General features: G+C 41.2%; 1 protein-coding gene across 1 annotated transcript in view; it reads right to left on the minus strand.

Moving 5' to 3' along the window:
- The window catches only part of SPON1 (spondin 1), a 316,618-nt gene that overhangs the window by 56,596 nt on the left and 239,044 nt on the right, over positions 1–20,978 (minus strand). Inside the window, exon 7 of the mRNA XM_073347696.1 lies at positions 10,635–10,699. Coding sequence (XP_073203797.1) covers positions 10,635–10,699 — 65 coding nt within the window. The remainder of the gene's footprint in view (positions 1–10,634; positions 10,700–20,978) is intronic.

Here is a 20,978-nt window from a genome sequence, read left to right on the forward strand (position 1 = left end):
ATTCTTAAAAGACTAATTGACACTAGTGACTTAAAGATGTTCCCAGAACTCTAGGGTATAGACTTTGGGAATTACATTATTTTTTACCTAACTCCTTTCAGTTTTCAAAACTGAATCTTCCCCTCTCAATACTGATTGATATAGATTTATCAGAGAATAAGAGTTGGCAGATATAGTGTAATTTTAAGTTAGATTCCTGTTAAATGGTTATATAAGAAAATACGATGGAATGATTTCTGCCAAGATTTGGGGAATAGGTTTATCCAGACTGAACCAGGTGGTGGCAGCAAGCTAATGAAATAAACCGCGCATCCTCTTGCTGAGACATCACCAGAACAATGGCTACCTAAACAAGCGATTTAGTATCATTATGCTATTGCCAGCAGGAACACATTTCAGAGACATGGACTTCTTAAATATTTAAACAGAGCACTATCAACTTTGTTTCAGTAGTGTATCTTCCTCCTTTAGGGACAATATATTACATACCATCCCTGTAGAATGCCGTATTCAGTTTTGTTCTGTTCTCTCTCTCTCTCTCTGTCTCTCATTCACACATATTAATAAATAATTTCACCTTAGTATTAACAGTAATTAAAGTGCCAAGTATCGGGGGTAGCTGTGTTAGTCTGTATCCACAAAAATAACAAGGAGTCCGGTGGCACCTTAAAGACTAACAGATTTATTTGAGCATAAGCTTCGTGGGTAAAAACCCCACTTCTTCAGACGCATGGAGTGAAAATTACAGCTGCAGACATAAATATACTGACACATGAAGAGAAGGGAGTTACCTCACAAGTGGAGAACCAGTGTTGACAATCAGGGTGGATGTAGTCCACACTCCCAATAATAGATGAGGAGGAGTCAATTCCAGGAGAGGCAAAGCTGCTTTTGTAATGAGCCAGCCACTCCCAGTCCCTATTCAAGCCCAAATTAATGGTGTTAAATTTGCAAATGAATTTTAGTTCTGCTGTTTCTCTTTGAAGTCTTTCAGAGTAGCAGCCGTGTTAGTCTGTATTCCCAAAAAGAAAAGGAGGACTTGTGGCACCTTAGAGACTAACCAATTTATTTGAGCATAAGCTTTCGTGAAAAGCTTGTTTCTGAAATGCTTTGTTAGTTTCTAAGGTGCCACAAGTACTCCTTTTCTCTTTGAAGTCTGTTTCTGAAGATTTTTTTTGTTCAAATATAGCTACTTTCAAATCTGTTATAGAATGTCCAAGAAGATTGAAGTGTTCTCCCACTGGCTTTTGTATGTTATCAGAACTGGAGACTCCTAGAACCACCCCACCCCTGTACTTAGGGGTGTCAAATGTACTTTTCTGTTACTTCTGTTTCCCCCAAACATTGTAAACACAGCTGGCAGGCAGAAACTGCTTTCCCAGACAGGCATACACTGTATAGTAAAACTGCAAACAAGAGGCACTGGTAGTGGAGTGGTTCACGGCTTGTCTCATTTTAATTTTTAATTTTTAACCCTGTGCTGGTATCAGATTGTACTGCATGTTTAATGGAATGCCTATTAAGATGAACGGTATTTAAAGATCTACCTGATGTGGCCAGATTGAAGCACTGAATAAATGCTGGAATGTCTTGCAGCATTAAGGACAATATGGTGCCTTCCTGACATTTTAGTTTGTTAAAAGCTGGCCCAAGTAGGTTTTTCAGGTCATGTAGCAGAAGTCGCTGCTACCTCAGTAGGAGCAGTCAGGCTCCATTGCCTGCCCTTCCCACTGCAGAGGGCGAAGCAGCAGCAACAGGGATAACCAGAGGGAGGAAGCAGAAGACCAGCAGTTCAGAGAAAGCTGCCAATTTTCTGCCCCCACTACAGGGAGCTCCTGTTGCTGTAAGGGAGCAGATTAAAGTAGCTGCCAGCTCCTTTGAAGCTCCCTGCCCATCTGGCTCTGTATGCTGCTTCCCCATATCTCTGTAGCTCCTGGAACAGCCAGCTGTGGAAATGACAAGTGGGAAGGCAGCCAACAGCAGCCTCTTTTGCCAGCCACCATGTGGTAAGCAGGAACAGATACTGGGGGCATGTGTAGAGACAGGAACATCTATAAGGGCGTTGAGGAGAGCGGCAATACCAGCAGAGGCTTGGGAAAGTGGAGATGAGGAGTGGAGTAGGTACACCAAGGACTTGTGGAAAAGAAGGTGATGCAGGTTAGTATGGACATTTTGGGTGAATGGCAAAAGGAGTGCATTCAATATGAGTAGAAGGGCCCCACTTTGTATTTGTGCTTGGGAGTTCATTCAGATATTTTGTATGTCCCTTTGCCCCATCATGTGCATGGTATTGAATTACTGGGGACCAATGAATGAGAAGTAAAAGGATGTGAAAATTCCAGAACAGCAGTGGAACCAGATTTCAACACTAAATCAAAACTCAGGCCAACTTTGCCAAATGGTTCAGCTGGGCTGAGTTTCAAAAGAGCTTCGGCCAATTCTAAGTGAACCTGGACTGATTTATGGTTTCATTTGGGAACTGTTGGGTTTTTGGAAGGTCACAATCTGAACCCAAGCAAAAATCTGTCAGCTTCCACTGACTTTTGCAACCTAAGTGATTTCCTGCAAAGTGTACCGGGAAAATAGGTCCATGCCTGGGAACATATTCAAGTGCTCTGTTTCTCACTCAGCTAGCTCTCAGTTTACCAGAGTATCTGACTTGCAGTAGAGCAGTGTAAAAATGAGGACATTTGCAAGGAGAGAGACAGGTATTGTGAGCACAGGCAGAAGCAAGGAAAGATGACAAAAAAGAAAATTTGCAAAAGCTAGGGAAAATCACCTCATTATCTGGACTTTTTGATGCTGAATTTAAGCTTCACTGAGTATAGCAAAGTAGCTGTAAAAGTTATTTTTGGTTCAAACTGTGGTAGAGTAGAGTTGGGGGTGGGAGAAAGTGGGGATAAAAAGAAATACCACAAAGACAAAAAGGAAAAGATGCAGAAGAGCATCTGCATCTCTTTCTCCAGTTAATATGGGCCTGATGCAAAGCCCATTGACTTCAATAGACTTTGGATCAGGCCCTTTGTTAGCATCTCTCATGAGGTCCTGAGCCAACTCTTTCTCTCTCTCTCTCTCTCTCTCCTGGATAGTATCCTACTCTGGATGGTGACACAGAGCTGAGTGACAAGGCATGCTGTTCCAGAGATCATGCTCAGCCTGAGAGGAAAAGCCTAATTTTCTAGTGTTAGGCAGAAGGAGTAGTATCCATTTCTCCTCGTTCAGAAGGAGACTATCCAGGATATGTGGCATCTGAGAGGAAGTAAAGGGGTAAAATATTGAGTGTATTCCCATGTGCACAGAAAAGTGCTTTAGCATAACCCAGCTTATTCCTGTGTTGAGAATGACCTGTTTGAACTAGAAACTTCCGGGAGCCTTTGAAGAACCCCTCGAAAAGGGCAAAGGAAGATTAACCACAATGCTGCTGAAGGGGAATACATTGGTGTTACTTCAGACAAGAAACTGGCCTCACAATCAAGAGATTGTAACATGCGATAGGTAGCCAAGTGTCCAGACAATAGCAAGATGTGGCTATTCACTCAAGCTACACAGAGAACTGTAGGAGCAAACAGGATAGGCAAGAGGAAGGAGATGATGAAGTTTTTGATCCCAAGAAAAGGTAATAAGTCAAAATCATCATTAAACAAATACGACCATGGCCGTGATATAGGGTTAGCTGTAACAGAATCTCAATAGGTGAGACTCATGGGACAGAGACATTAAATAAAACACAGAGGGCTTTCATGTCAGTCAGAAAAAGAGAGTAACGAATGGAAGAGAATGACAAGCCTGCACCCCCGTCCCTGGCATTCCCAGCTCTCAAACTAAGTGAGGCTCCTTAGGGCGGCAGACTGGAGTTCTCTGGGCTAAGTCACAACACCAGAGGTCCATGGACCAGGCTGTGGAGGACGAAGCTCACCTCTTGCAGGTGCTCCAGATAGTAGTAGCAAAGGCTTGCCTTGTAAACAGCCCAGGGGACAGCAGTGTCAGAGTGAGATGAAGTGGAGGTTATGGAGGGGCACTGTGAGTTGCCTTAGCTGGACATCACCCAGTTCTGGAATATGTCCCTCAGTGTCACCAGATTGCTCATTTTTGGAGGCTTGCTGTGTTAGAGTGGGTCCCTTATGGAGTGAGTATAGGTGCACTATACATTTCCAGGATAGTGGAAATAGCTCCCTAGCATGGATTGTTCATCTAGGAGAGCTATTCTCTATTAGATTAACAGTGGTGAGTAGAGCAGGGAGCAGGGATATTAATTTATTGTACTCTGCTTTTAACTTTCATGTTTTCCTGAGTGGCATACAAAGGGAAGAATAGTGGGTGGAACGCACTGACTCAGATGCCTCACGACAGAGTCACCAGTAACAACATGGAGGGAGGATTTGCATATAGACCTCAGCTTATCATCAAAAGATTTTAAAATATTTCCATCACCATTTTCTAAATATTCAAAGAGAAGCTGTTCTTTTGAAATATCTGCACATTCTTAACATTGCTAGATGTTGTGTCGAGATCTGGAAAGTGAAAGGCTAATTTTATTGTACGCGCTGAAGACAAATGCAGAGTAAACAGACAACTGAAAGGCTAAATCAGATTTTCTTTCAGTTTTTGTACTCTAAAGCATTGTTACAAATGCAGGAAAAGATGTTTGCTCATTCAGTATCTAAAAACTTGATAATGGTTATGCTGCTGGTGTGCTAAAACCACATGCTGACCAATATTGTCTCATCGTACTTTTGTATTCTTCCATCTGTCTATGTCCATCTGTCTCTTTTCTTACACTTACATTGTAAGCTGTTTGGGACAAGGACTATCTTTTTTGTTCTGTTTGTACGGTGCCAAGCACAGCTGGGTCCTGGTCCACGACTAGAACTCCTAGGTATTATGATAATATAGATAATAATAATAAAGTTGACCAGTTCCCTTTAGTTTATCGTAAGCAGACTGGCTGCACATGTGACGATATTTGGAAAGATACTGTTTATCTGCTCCATGATTTATAGGTTATAAAATACCCAGCATTACAGTATCTAGATGCATAGCAGTTTGGCAAATTGCTTCTCTCCCATGTCCCATCTATGCTTTTCCCTCTGATACAGCCTAAAATCTTTAATTGAGATTCAAGGTGATACACAGTGGTGCAAGCTCCCTGGCTTGCAATAATCAAACAAAATCCCTAGGCACTGAAGTAAGGATTCAAACATCTCCTGTTGGCCCCAGCTAATGATGAGCAAACTGATCCACCTGTATTGGAAACATTCTGGTAACATCTTTCAAGAGGGAAAGTTAATGAGCTATGCCTGTCCAGCTGCATGCTTTCAATGTCCAAGGCTTTTCAGAGAACTAGGAATTCTGCGGTGAAAGGGACCTAACTGAAGAAACTACTATCTCCTATTGCATGATTGTTGCCATTTTATGTAAATTGATTTTATGTACATTGATTTTATGTAAAAGATCTTGTGCCTGTATGATAACCTACTTTACTGGTGAAGGCTCACAAAGAGTGGAGGAGGTAATGACCATGGAAAAGTGCACAGCTGTAACAACAACAAATGAGCTGACAACATTGCTACCTGGCTTGGATTTCACAGCCACATTGAACAAGAAAACTCTGCTTGTGCCAAGTTGTGGAGTTCACACTTTTTCCAGGCCTAGGGGTTTGCTCTCCTCCATGACTCACCAAAACAGGCTGATTTCTCCCACTGTAATGTACTACATCAGAATTAGAAAATGCTGGCTGATCTGGTCTTGTTTTTGTCTAGTGATATGTTAGATTAACTGTGGGACAAATCCTGAAGTCCTTGCTCAGGCAAAGCTCTCATTGAAGAAATGGGAGTTTGCCTGAGCAAGGACTTTTGGATTTGGATCCACAGATAGAGCAGAAAAAAATGTTTATTTGGGGGATGGAATTCTGTACCCCAAAGTTCTGCTGTAATGGATTGATTATTTCACAATAATACAGCTAGCAACTTCTGAGACTGTCTTTTTTTCCCCCATGTCAATTTGTTAGCCAATCAGACCGCTCCCGTTTTTCCAGCCCTGGGAGTCACAGGATCCCCTCACTCTGTTGTGATTTTTTAATTAAAGTTGACCAGATAAATAGTCCATCTAGTGTAGCACTCTGAATACGAAAATCTGTTAATATATTTACAGCAGTCAACACTTAATTACAGTGATTGCCCTTAGAATATCAATATTTGTGAGCAGTTAAACATATTGGTGCCTGAAATACCAGCTTTTCCCCCCTGTACTGATTTAAGTTTGTATTAAAACTAGAATAGGAAGTTGCATCCTGATCCCATCAAGGGATAATCTTGCACTTTGAAGCATGAGAAGACTGATATCCCTTACTAAAATTTGTAACTTTATTTCCAAGGCTCTAGAGTTATGTTTATTAGTGCTACGTATTTCATAATGTTAGTGTTTTATACCTTACACTAGGATCTTTTGCTGGATGTATTATGATATGTTGTGACATGGCTTTCTATTAGGTGACATGATGCCTTGACAAATCAGCTTTATGCCATATCAGGAAAAGACATATCATTCAGGATTACTCAAGAGAAAATTATCCACGCCCATTAGTCAGTAGAAAATTAGCAATGCATGCTTGCCATGACTAGTTAGCTATCTTATGCATAATAATTGACTAAGCATTTGTCAAGGTTCCTTCCCCACTCTGAACTCTAGGGTACAGATGTGGGGACCCGCATGAAAGACCCCCTAAGCTTATTCTTATCAGCTTAGGTTAAAAACTTCCCCAAGGTATAAACTTTGCCTTGTCCTTGAACAGTATGCTGCCACCACCAAGCATTTTAAACAAAGAACAGGGAAAGAGACCACTTGGAGACGTCTTCCCCCAAAATATCCCCCCAAGCCCTACACCTCCTTTCCTGGGGAAGGCTTGATAATAATCCTCACCAATTGGTACAGGTGAACACAGACCCAAACCCTTGGAACTTAAGAACAATGAAAAATCAATTACGTTCTTAAAACAAGAATTTTAATTAAAGAAAAGGTAAAAGAATCACCTCTGTAAAATCAGGACGGTAAATACCTTACAGGGTAATCGGATTCAAAACATAGAGAATCCCTCTAGGCAAAACCTTAAGTTACAAAAAGACACAAAAACAGGAATATACATTCCCTCCAGCAAAGCTTATTTTACCAAGTGATCTGGGTCAGTCTCTGTAAGTGACCTCCCCCCATCACCATTTTCCACTTCATCAATTTTTGTGACTTGATAATTTTACCAGTACTGATTTTATACTTCAAGCCACATCATTAGTAAAAGATATTTGACTAGCAATTGCATTGGCCCAAGCACAGATCACATGTGGGGGAAGTTACAGAAGATTTAAGGTTCAGAAGCCTGGAGCGAATGAAATTCTACCCTGTCTTGAGCTGAGAGCACAGGACCCAAGAGCAAGAATCCTGTGAGGATGGTGGGCCAGATGCTCAGCTGGTGTAAATCAGATTAGCCCTACTGTAGTCAATGTCACAGTGGCAGTGTACAGTAGCTGAGGATGTGGGCCAGTGTCTTTAATCTTTGTTTTTAGATCTCTTTTCTGAGATACAAAACCTCACTTTTTTGTGTCATCCGTTCTTTGGACACAGTTGACAAACTAGACATGCCAGACCAAACAATACGACAACATAGGAGAACATGTTGTGATGCTTGCACACCAGATGCCAGCTCCTGCCAAGGTCCCTGGGCCTCACTAAACACTGAAAAATGCACAGCTGGGAAAGACTGGCCTGCCTGTGTGTTAATATTGTTAAAATAGATAGTAGCATTATAAGAATGTATTTACTGTTTAGACTTAATGAAATGCTTGTAGGGTGCTGCATGTATTAATCTTACATACAGTATCTGTATCCCATGTTTAAGGTAATATTGAAGTGTTTGCTCTGTAACTATGAAAATGTTTACTAAGATTGTAAAACTCCCCCAGTCAGGAGAGAAGCATTACCAAGTGTGAAATGCTAAAGGAGTACTTGTGGCACCTTAGAGACTAACCAATTTATTTGAGCATGAGCTTTCGTGAGCTACAGCTCACTTCATCGGATGCATACCGTGGAAACTGCAGCAGACTTTATATACACACAGAGATCATGAAACAATACCTCCTCCCACCCCACTGTCCTGCTGGTAATAGCTTATCTAAAGTGATCATCAAGTTGGGCCATTTCCAGCACAAATCCAGGTTTTCTCACCCTCCACCCCCCCCCCCCCCACAAACTCACTCTCCTGCTGGTAATAGCCCATCCCATAGCAGGATGGAGGGTGAGAAAACCTGGATTTGTGCTGGAAATGGCCCAACTTGATGATCACTTTAGATAAGCTATTACCAGCAGGACAGTGGGGTGGGAGGAGGTATTGTTTCATGATCTCTGTGTGTATATAAAGTCTGCTGCAGTTTCCACGGTATGCATCCGATGAAGTGAGCTGTAGCTCACGAAAGCTCATGCTCAAATAAATTGGTTAGTCTCTAAGGTGCCACAAGTACTCCTTTTCTTTTTGCGAATACAGACTAACACGGCTGTTACTCTGAAACCTGTGAAATGCTAGTTTACCACAAGAGGTGTCATCTTCTTCCCAACATAAGGCCTATACACACCAGAGAAACCACTCTGGAATATTAGTGGACAAAGGACTTTGTTGATTGATTCCACCACACCCAAGAAGAGAGATATGCAGGTGGACACATCCCATCACAGTTTGAACTCTGGGGGAAGGGAATAAAATACTTGTTGAGAAGGAACTGTATCACTATGCTGCTTGTAATTTGTACAGAGCAATATGTCTAAGCATAAGCCAGAGATTCCCAAAGTATTTAGGTCGAGGTAGCCAAAGGACATATAGAGCTTGCATATTACAGCAGTGCCTATTAGCTTTTGAAACCCAAGACTGTAACTTGTGTGTGTACGTTTACCTGCTTGAATCTTGTAAATCACTCTCTTGTTTCTGTTCTTAGTTAATAAATCTGTAGTTAGTTTATTATTAGATTGGTTACAAGTATCTTTAGTGAGAGATCTAAAGTATAATGGACTTGAGTAAGTCCTTTGGGACTGGGAGTAACTTGAATATTGTTGTGATTTTTGGTGTAAGGAACCATCTCTCACAAAAGCAGTCTTGCCTGGGTGACAAAATAGACTGGAGTGCCCAAGGAAACTTCCTGTGACTCCATGTTAAGACTGTTATAGTGGTTGAAAAGTTCACACTGGATACTTGGTTGATGAAATCTAATTATAAAAAACACAACCAATTTGAGGTTTGTGCCGTGAAGTTGGCACCCATGTTGGTGAGCCACTCCAGACCGCCTGACATTGGCATAGTCTTAGCAAGATTCACATGCCACAGGTCAATTGGATAGTTCATAAGTAAGGCTATGAGTCTGTCATGGAAGTCAAGAGACTTCTGCAGCAGCCAGTGCACCTGTTTCAGAGTGTAACAAGCTCCAGGAGGGAGGGAAGAGGAGTGGAAGGGGTGCACACTCAGGGGAGGAAGCGGGGAAGAGGTGGGGCGGGGGCGGGGCTTTGAGGAAGGGGTTGGAATGGGGGCGGGGCAGAGGCAGGAGTGGGCGAGGCAGGGGTGGAGTCGGGGCAGGGCTGGGGACAGAGAAGGGTCGAGCACCCACTGGCACCAGCAGAAGTTGGCGCCTATGCTTTCGCCTAGGAGACAAGGGACATGTCACCGCTTCCAGGGAGCTGCGTGGAGCCAGGCAGGGAGCCTGCCAGCCCTGCCAACCCCCCCACACCTTCCAGCAGCAGTGAGGGTCCTGGGCCGCATGCCACCAACTGCCTCCCCACAGCAGCTGTGGGGGTCCTAGGCCATGTGCCACTGCCCCCCCCCGCCAACAGAGCACCCAAGATTCAGTCAGGGTTATATAGAACAAGTCACGGACAGGACACAGGCCATGAATTTTTGTTTACTGCCCATGACCTGTACATGACTTTTAATAAAAATACCCATGACTAAAGCATAGCCTTAATCATAACCCAACGCTGTTAAAAGTTTAAATGTGATATTAAGAGTTTTAAAGGTTAAAGATTAGCCCCAATGGGTGAACCATGGTCATATGATGATCTTGACACAAAAGACCTTGAACAGTTAGGCAAGGAGAGGGGAATATCCTCTAAAAGGAAAGCCCCAGGTCAGGAACTGAGAGCTTTGCTCGTAAGTTTTGACCAAGTATCCAGTCACTCCCCTGCCACAGAGACCACGGTGATGGAACTGGCCGACTTCTGGACCTGAGAGCCCTGGTTTGTAACAGTCTGTCCTGAGGGTGGCATTCACGTTTGTGAGCCACTCCAGACAGCCAGACACAAGTATCTAATATATTCATGCAAACACTGAATGAACTCCATTGTTTAGTATAGGCAAAAACTCAATGAAACTATCTGCTTTTTCTCTTTCCTTGATTTAGTTAGTAAGCGCCATACTGCAAATAATAATAATAAAAAGGCACTTTTTGGCAGAATACCAAAGCATAAGACAAACTCATCTATCAACAGTACTTTTATATTGTTTCTTTGCGAGAGCAAACCATTGTGTAAGGCAATAAGTTTAGAGCACTCTGTTAGATGATATTGAACAGGAGTCTACTGGGAGGCTCCATTCTCTACCAACTTACACGTTTAGCGGTTGCCAGGCAGGCCACTGTGCTTTCGCCTTGATGACAGTTAAAACCTCATCGCTCTGTAAAAGAAGATAACAAAATATAAAACAGTGATTGGGACAACTTTATTATGGGAGTAACATTCTGCAATGATTCATAGCAAATCGAGGAGGCACATGGATTCTAAATGCACCTCAGAATTCTGATGAAGACATCCCCTCGCTTTCCCTGCTGCTTGGGGGATGTATTGCCCTGCTCAATGTGGTGCAGAGAGGAGCTTACATGAACCCAGAGAAGAAAACCTTCCCTTACCATCACTGCATTGCTGCCTCTCCCTCTTCTGCAGGAGCTGAATTCAACGAAGAGGGTGGGGAGCAGAAAGCAGAATAGTGCAGTTCATCACATTTCCCTTTAAGAGTGGTAGAGTTTATGATGCAAAATGCATCGTAAGTTACTGCTGCTCTGGGTTATAGTTATGCTTCCCTCCATAGTTAGAACAAACTGTGGAGGGCAATGGATGTTCAAATGGCATGGACAAGGCCAGTAGCAGCATGGCATAGACAAGAGCTGTTCTGCTAAAAGTGTGGGCAACTTAGGAAGAGCACAGAGACCAAAATCCACACAACAGTGCTCGGTAGTTCACACAGATCTCCTCGCCATTCCAAAATACAGCCACTCCTGCCACCTTGAAGGGAAAAGAGGAGACAGCCAGAATACTGCCCAAACTGCACATCTCTGGTGGATTCTGTTACAGTTTTGTGCAGTCCTATGTGAGTACAGGCACACCTGACCCTTGCTGAGGAACAATAACAGGAATGGTGCTATTTGTAAGGTTTAGCACTGGACACAACAGCACTTGGGGAAGGAGAATGGGAATAGCAACTCCTGAGTTGAGGGGAATGTTTTCAAAGTGGCACTCACTGAGGAGGGCAGAAATGAGACACAGAGCCTTGCATTGGAAATTTGCCCTAGTCAATCAGAAACACCACAAAGATGGTTATTATTAATGGCAGAAACAGCATTAATAAAACTTCCTTATCTAGAAGGATTCAGTATTATGTAAACAATCAATGGATGCACCTTGATCGCCTGTAAATATTTAAATACAACTACTGATAGCGGTTTTACCCCACTTCTCCCTCACCCACACAAACTCATAAAAAAGTGGTGCAGTATATAACACACCTGTGGAAACCCAGACTGTGATTAAGCACCATACAAAGATTATTTTTCTAAAGCCTATAAGAATTCCTGCATCAGCAGTTTTTAAATTTATATGTAGTGTAATAAACCCAGAACAAAAACAGGAGACTGTTTTAATGAGGCTCTGGTGCACAGAGAACATCTATCAAATGTTTCTTAGAGCCTTTCCCAACTCCCCCAGGATTCCTGTCAGTAAATTGTTCAAGAAAATATGAAGTTCACAACTCATGCTCATGATTTCTGCAGCCTTTTAAAATACTTCCCAATTAAACTAAAAAACCCGCCCATACATTACTGGTAATTGGCAGTTCCAACAGAGTGGTCCTTTCATTTTAGTGATAATCTTGCCATTTCCTGCTTGAAAGCAATGGCACTGATACCCCAGGCTATCTCTAATCCATATATGCCCCAGTTTAGGGAAATCAATTTTCACTGGTCATTTCTACCGCTGTCATTATTCTCAGTCTCCCTCTTTTTACTAAAGCAAAGCAATTACAGCACTGATGCGGCTTATCTGGAACATGGAAGCTGTTCAGCCCCAGGTGCTCATCCTCAACATGACCTCTTCCTCATCCTGAGAGAGCAGCTTGGACTAATCCATTTACTTTATGGAAGGATAATTTGCTGCTTTGGAACAGACATCGGCCAGACTCTGAGCTGGTGTCTGTTGGCATAGCTGCATTACACTCAATGGAGCAATACTCATGTACACCAACTGAAGATCTAGCGTTATGTGTTTAAATAAATATCAAAAGATAATGACTGTCAGATTATTAGTGGGATTAGTATAAGGAATATTGTGCTGGAAAGGGGAACAATCATGCACAGCACACCGTGTGCATTGTGTAGCAGGGAAATCTGAGATCTGCAGAAGACCACATGGCTGCAGCAGTCTGATCCACCAGCCCTAACCTTGCTCATTCCCCACTCCACCTTCCAAAACTACTGTCATATTGGGGTAGAACTGAGCTGTGCTCTGCTTTATGCAGGGCATACAGCCTGATCCCAAATGCACCCAGAATAACCACACTGCTTCCACTGCATCCTGGGTCCCAAGTGCCTTCAGAAATAGGGTAGACAGTATTCCCCTGAAAGTATTTAAGGATAAGAAACGAAGAGCAAAAACTGATCAAACCAGGAGAGTTAAATATCTGGCAGAGACTCACCGCCTCTCTCTGTGTACGTGTGTATATTGGGCACTGAGGATGGAATCTCTCTTAATTCTAAATTTCCTTTGCTTTTGGCTGTTTGGTTCAACATCCTAGCACTTTTTAAATATGTGTGTTTTAATTTATATTCTTTAGAACACATTTGCATTTAAAATGATTTAGACCAGTGGTTCCCAAACTTGTTCTGCCGCTTGTTCAGGGAAAGCCCCTGGCAGGCTGCGCCGGTTTGTTTACCAGCTGTGTGCGCAGGTTCGGCCGTTCGCAGCTCTCAGTAGCCGCGGTTCGCTGCTCCAGGCCAATAGGAGCTGCTGGAAGCGGCGGCCAGTACATCCCTCAGTCCGCGCCGCTTCCAGCAGCTCCCATTGGCCTGGAGCAGTGAACCGCGGCCACTGGGAGCCGCGATCGGCCAAACCTGCGCACGCGGCAGGTAAACAAACCGGCCCACCCTGCCAGGGGCTTTCCCTGCACAAGCAGCGGAACAAGTTTGGGAACCACTGATTTAGACACATATTACATATACCAAAGGGAGTCTGATTGTTATTAGTTAAATATACATATTTGCACTTTCAAAACGATGCACTGTTTACCCAGAAATCATAGCTACTTCAAGTCACTTATATAAGCAAGCGCTTGTGGCACTTGCATTGTAAATGTACATAGTACAGCACACTAAGAATGAATAATGCTTCAAAATGTAATGTCAATAGTAGTTCATTATTCACAGAGAGAGAGAGAGAGAGAGAGAGAGACACCTGACCCAAAAGGCTTGGATTCAAACACTGCTTTACTTCTGGGGTAGGCTGGAATCCAATCTGGGATTTGAATTTCATAGCCAAGACCCCTCTTTACAATGAATCAATATCCAGAGCCGAAGACTCCAGAATCCAACAGTTTGAAGGGTTTGAAATCCAGATACAAATTAACCCACCTCCAATTAAATGGGACTAGACTATAATATAAACTAAAGGCATCCCTACTGGTTCAGATTGAGACTGTGCAACAATTATTTGCTAGATTTAATTTTTAAATAATGACTGCAAATCATATCAGGGTTAAAGTAGTGCACATCAGAGATACTACTGATTTTTCAGAAGTTGCACAATTTTTAAGTGACTAATTTTTTAATTAAATTTTTCTGGTGATTTTTGTTGTTGTTGTTTTTAAACCTCCCTTTGACAGAGATTCTATACGCAAAGAGCTAGCCAGGAGCTAGTTTTTACCAGAGGATAAGATTGAAAAAAAAAAAAAGACTTTTGTAGAATGTTGTTACATTTTCTCTTTCTGTAATCTGAAATCATACACAACCTTAAATGTAACATCTCCAGTATACAAATATAATCAGAGTGACGATCTTTAAAAAAGGGAGGAACTTCCTTAGTCCATGTGATTCAGCCATCTTGGTTAACATACCAGGGATTGAACCATGGCCTTCTAGAGCACCAGTCTCTAAAATATGAGCTGAAGATCTAGGCTCTCTTGTTAGGGGCTGTAACAGACTCACATCCTCTCTGGACTGGGCACAGAGGGCAACTCTAACACACGCGCACCAGTGGGTTGTGTGTACACATGTCCATGGTGTAGTATACATCTTTGCCTGTCTACTTCTCCTTCTGTGTAGGGTGGAAATTTGAGGGATACCTTTCAAATTCTCTTATGAGAATATAAAATGTCTGAGATTAAACCCACAAATGAATAATACAAAGAGTTGTCAGTCCAAAGTAGAATTTTTCCACTCCAATGTCTAGTATGTGGCTCTGTATTATCCAAGTGCAAAGACTTTCCTAGAGTTGAAAATACTGTCTATATTTGATTTCAATATGTTCTGGCAAACATTTCCCTTGGGTTCATTTTGCATCATTTGCCCACTTTTCTTCCTGCCCTTTCTACCCTCAACGTTTTGCTTTGATTTTTACAGTCTTGCAAGACCCCAAATTCATGTCAAAATGTGGAGAAAACCAGTAAGTTTGATCATCTATGATGCTTGTTGTCTAGCAATAATGCAGAAGTTTGAATAGGAGGTAATGACTAACTACTGAAACTGCTAGATTTTTACACTTACAGAAACCCAGATATTCTGCAAAATTGCAGACACACAAAATGCAACACCATCCGCAAGTGAAAAAAAAGAAATTGGCACCAAACATTTTTTATGGAGCTTCTGGAAATCCTTCAGGCTAAGCCTATAAAAGAAGAGGAAGAAAACCTTATCTCACCCTTCTGAGCATGTGGGAGATACAAGAATGTGAATCAGCATCTCTCTGTCAGTTGTTACAGATACCTTATTAACTTTTCCTCTGTGTGTACTTGCTTTTAGGTGACTTTCTTCCCCTTATAGGAATCACACATTTTGTAATTTAATTTTCTTGGGTTCTTTAGACCTCAGTTCAGCAAGGTACTTAAGTATCGCCTCCATCTTAAGCATTGAAGTCAATGGAACTACTCGTGCTTAAATTTAAGTCTTGTGTTTAAGTACCTTGTTGAATCAGGGCCAAAATAAAGTACTGGAGAACCTCACTTTGGATCAGATCAGTGGGCTTTGGATCAGGTCCTATGGCTCAGATTCAGGAAAGCCATAAGCATGCACTTAAGTCCATCCCTATTTACATGCTTCAGGACTGTTCTGAATAGAGATGCCTTCTGGAATCAGGGCTTATGTCATTTATATTCATGACTAGGGGGCTCACAGAGGATCACCACATTTTACAAATTAGCAATTAAATGAACATAAACTATTACTGCATCACAAAATCTATGCAGTTAATTTAAGTTGACAAGAGTGGTTTAGATATAATGATTTATAATACTTTATACTGTAGCACATTTACAAATTATACTACAGTATGTTGACTAAAGTCATAGTGATGTTTTCAGAATTCATAGTGAACAATGCATCTGCCAGATAAAGCCATTTTTTCTGTTTGTCAGTTCTCTACAATCAGGTACAGTTTTTACATAAATAACTGCTAATTAGCACAGTTGTTAGTCTCAGTAGGAGGAAGTACTGGGGAAGGAAACTGAAATATCCTTTCACCCTAGAGACACAGTAATGGGGCAAGGAAATCTGCACTGGTGATGCTGTGCATGTTCTTTGTCTAAACAGGAGTTCAGTTTCTTGATCTGCCGAAATTATCTCTTCATCATACTCTTAGGGCCTGATCCAAAGCCCTCTGCAGTCAATGGGAGTCTTTATACTGACTTCAGTTATTCTGGATTTTTACATGCAACAACTTTTCCCCATCAAAATAGCCTCCTAAAAGAAAGCTTTAAAGCAGAATTTTATAACATTATGCTTCCACTCCGATATAGAATCCATTATATATATATATATATATATATTTATTTTTTAAGAATTAATAACTTGTATTACATCTGTTTGTTCTTGCAATTCACAAATGATGAAGGATACTGTAGTGGGGTGGTCACCTGTTCCAGCCTTAAAGGGCTTAAAACAGCCCAGGAGAGGGCTGTGGCTGGGAGCAAGCAGTTCCCAGGCTGATTGGGGAAGTAGGCTCACCTGTGGCCACACCCCAATCAGGGTTCAGTTGGCCCTTATAAGAGGGCAGTGGGCCAGGAGCAGATAGAGTCTCCTCTACCTGTTGAGAGAGATGGGCCTGGCCGCTGGGAGTGTACCAGGGTACCCGAGTTGAAGCAGGACACCATACATTAATCCCGTACTATGAATCAACCATTGAACTAAATCAGTTTATCATGTACATTACAAAAGGATTCAGAAAATTTCCTGGATCATGAAGAATTGGGGCATATCTCACTAGAGTAGCATTCAGAATATAGTTTGATTTAAAGTATTGCACAACCAATTTAACTAGTACTCCAATGGAATTTAAAGCAACTTGTTTAAAGAGTAATGTCAGTTAAAAATGTAATGGAAGCTTGTAGCAAAATTTTTAAGTCTTCCATTAGTATCCTACTGAATCAAAGGCGAGATTAGTAGGATCTGGCAAACTCTACAAACTTTCTCATATGCTCCTGCTGCTTTTTAATACTTGCCATGATCTGTATCTGGTTCAGTATTGAAAAGTACTGCTTTTATGAAGCAAAGTTTTAATACTGCTTTTATAATATGTAATATACACTATAACATTTTATTGTACTATGTAGAATTCTTAGTACTTGATGATAAATAATACTATTGGATTTAGTTCAACTAAACAAGTGACAAAACACTTTAGCAGAGAGCCAAATAATCCAGTCAGATTGAATAAATATGTTTTGAGCCAAGGTTTCATTTTACTGGTTTCAGACAGCAGTTGGTTGGGATTTGTTTTATTGGTTTAAAATACAGGATTTCTATCTATTGCTATAGTACCTATTGCCATAGTATCTGAGCACCTCTCAGACATTAATGAACTTATTCTTGCAACACTCCTATGAGGCAGATAAGCAATATCACCCCATTTTACAATGGGGCACAGAGAAACTGAGTGAGTTACCAAAGGTCACATAAGTGGTAAAGCTGGGTGAAATTTTTCAGCTAAAACTTTTTTGATGAAAAATGCAGATTCAGCAACACCAACATGTTTCATAGAACCATTGCGTTAGTAGGGACCACAAATGTCATCTAGTCTAACCCCCTGCCAAGATGCAGGATTTGTTGTGTCAAACCATCCAAGATAAATGGCTAGCCAGCCTCCTTTTGAAAACCTCCAGTAAAGAAGCTTCCACAACCTCCCTAGGCAGTCTGTTCAGCTGGGATACTGTTATTACAGTTAACAAGTTTTTCCTGAGACTCCATCTAAATCTCCTATCCTGTAGTTTGAACCCATTGTTTCTTGTCCTGTCCTCTGTGGCAAAAAGAGAACAAATTTCCTCCATCTTTTTGTGGCAGCCTTACAAGTACCTGAAGACTGCTGTCATTTCCCCCCCCTTAATCTCCTCTTTTCCAAACTAAACATACACAGTTCCTGCAGCCTTTGCTCATGTGGCTTGCATTCCATCCCTTTAATCATCTTTGTCGCTTGCCTCTGGATACTTTTCAATTTCTCTACAACCTTTCTATACATTGGTGACAAAAATCAGACACAGTACTCCAGTTAAGGCCTAACCAGTGCCAGGTACAGCAGTACTATCATCTCCTGTGACTTACATGCTATGTCTCTGTTAATGCAACCTAAAATTGCATTTGCTTTTTTTCCCCAACAGCACTGCATTGCTGACTCATGTTAAGGTTGTGATCCACCACAACTCCCAGATCCTTCTCAGCAGTGCTGCTGCTAAGCCAGTTTCCCCCCCGATTCTGTACTTTTGTATTTGGTTTTTCTTCCTTAAGTGCAGCACCTTACATTGGTCCTTGCTGAATTTCATGTTGTCTATAGCCTAGTTCTCCAATTTATGAAGATCCCTCTGAATTTAGCTCTATCCTCCAAAAGTACTGGCAACCCCCAGCTTTGTGTCATCTACAGACTTGACCAGCATGCTCTCTATAGCAGGTCACAAATAAAGATGTTAAACAACACTGGACCCAGAACAGATTCCTGGGGAACCCCACTCGAGACCTCCCTCCAATCTGACTTCATTCCATTAATAGTTACTCATTGTTTGTGGTTCTCTTACAATTCTGTATCCACTTAATGGTAGTTCTGTCGAGCCCACATTTCTCCAGCTTACTTATCAGAATGTCATGTGGGAGTGTGTCAAAAGCCTTGCTGAAGTCCAGGTATATTATGTCCACGGCATTCCCCCTATCCACCAAATCTGTTACCCTGTCAAAGAAGGAAATTAAGCTGGTTTGGTGTGATTTCTTCTTGACAAATCCATGCTGGCTGCTAGTGATTACTCCTTCATCCTCCAGGCATTCGGAAACGGAATGTTTTATACATTACTCTAGTAGCTTCCCAGGTATTAAAGTCAGGCTAACTGATCTAAAGTTTCCCAGCTCCTCCTTCCCCACACTTTTTAAAGATGGGCATTACATTAGCCCTTCTCCAGTCTTCCAGGATCTCTCCTATCATCCATGAGTTTGTAAATATTATTTCATGAATGTGTGTTAGTTTCATCGGATGGTTTTGTTCATCCCCACAAGTGGTGGTTTTTTTTTAACAAAACAAAACAAAACTAACATAGCATTAACTTGTAGATTTTTCATAACAACTCTTCAATTTGACATTTCCTTCAATTTAATTTAAAAAAAAAATTAAAGTGCTGAAAAATCAAAATAACCCACGCCCCACAAAAAACATTTGCCAAAGATTTTTTTTAAAAGAACTGCTTTTGGGTTGACCCAATTCTTATTGATTTATTTATTCATTCATTCAGAATTGCCAGCAAACCAAAAAGTCACCTAGATGCATAGCTCTACTTGTGCCAAAGAGAAGAACTGAACCCAAATGTCTACATCCCAGGGCAGTGCCTTCACCACAAGACCATTCTTTCTCCCCACAAGCCTCTGAGGAAGGTGGTAGTGGTGAGAGGGAAGGAAGCAAAGAAATCAACACTGTGTTGTTGCACTTGTAGAAGATTCAGATACTATGGTGACAAGGATGTTATCAATATCTGGATGGGCGATGGACGGTAAGGTAGATAGATGATGGTACCCTAATCTAAGAAGAGATCAGGACACAAAGATTTCACTATAAGGATACACAAAATCACCCGTCCCCACACACAAACACAAATCACTATCTTGATCTGTGAAAAGCCTATGTCAACTGTCCATGAACAATTTTCTTGAGTTAATGAACATTTTTTGTTTGATGACATTACTTTGAATACAAGTTTAGATGCTCACAATGCATGTACAGAGTATGCAACTGTGACAGAAGCTGTGCCAGGAAGCATTCATGTTTCATAGATTAGAAAAGAAAATGTGCATGTGCAAAGAGGCAGGAGGATAAAGTGGTATGATTTTTGTAAGTATCTAGAAAAAACAGACCTTTCTCTGAACCATGAACTAATGCAAAATTAACTAACTACTGATTGTTCCACAAGGGTTTCTATTGATCTTAATGGAAGTTGAACAAGGCGCTTTGGTTGAGAAAATCTATGTGTAGTGTGCTGGAAATAAAAACATGTTTTCCCCAGTTCAGTTAGATGTCATTTTTTGAACAAAATGAGAACATCCACATACACGACTCTCCTGAAATTTGCTCAGATTTCTGAATAGAAGGAAGTTGTTAATTCAGATTTTTGAGACTGTATACGGCAGTAGGTTGTAGCTACTAATTACTTTTTATTCCCCCAAACTTCCCAATCTTTGTTTTTGCTTACAAGTTTATCTTGACATACACATTAACTTATAATAACTGTGCATGTGAGATCTAGTAGTGCACTCTGTATTTTGGAGAGAAGGCAGGTTTCATTAATTGCATAAGTAGTCAGCTTTGCCTGAGTCTGCTGAGGTTTCGGAGAATTTCTGGGTCACATTAGGCACATCAGAAGATCATCACAGCCATTAACATAAATATTATGTTAGCCCTGCACGATAGTAACGTATTACCTCTTATAGTGCATAGCGCATATGTTTCCCTGTGGGTGTTGCTAAAGGTGCTGCCCCAATTACTTCAAGCCTCAATTCTAGGATGCAGTTTATTTTTGTATGCAGACATTTTTCTTTATAAGAGCTTGGACTCTAAGTTACAGGAAGCGGCTTTTATACATTATACAGAGGAGAGCATTTATACCCTAGGGTTAAGTTCTTTCATGTCACAAAAGATTTTTCTTTAAAAATGACAAAAATAGGAGACCATTGCTAATGGTTTACTATACATCATTGCTGAGATCGTTTCTCTTCATACATATTATTTTAAAATCCACTAGGACCAATTCAGAGCTATTGTAAGCCGTTGTGAATCCATTTAAATTGGTGGATTTACTTCAGGACTGAATTTTACTTTGCTCTTATCTCAATTTATATGACAGTGATTTTTCAGGATGGAGCTGCTCTTATACCCTGACATTTTAAAAACTGGCATATAATAAAACCACACCATGAATGAGGTGTGCATATATACTTGAATTGAATTCAATATTT

This window comes from Lepidochelys kempii, chromosome 6, assembly GCF_965140265.1.
Source record: "Lepidochelys kempii isolate rLepKem1 chromosome 6, rLepKem1.hap2, whole genome shotgun sequence".
Taxonomy (NCBI): Eukaryota; Metazoa; Chordata; order Testudines; family Cheloniidae; genus Lepidochelys; species Lepidochelys kempii.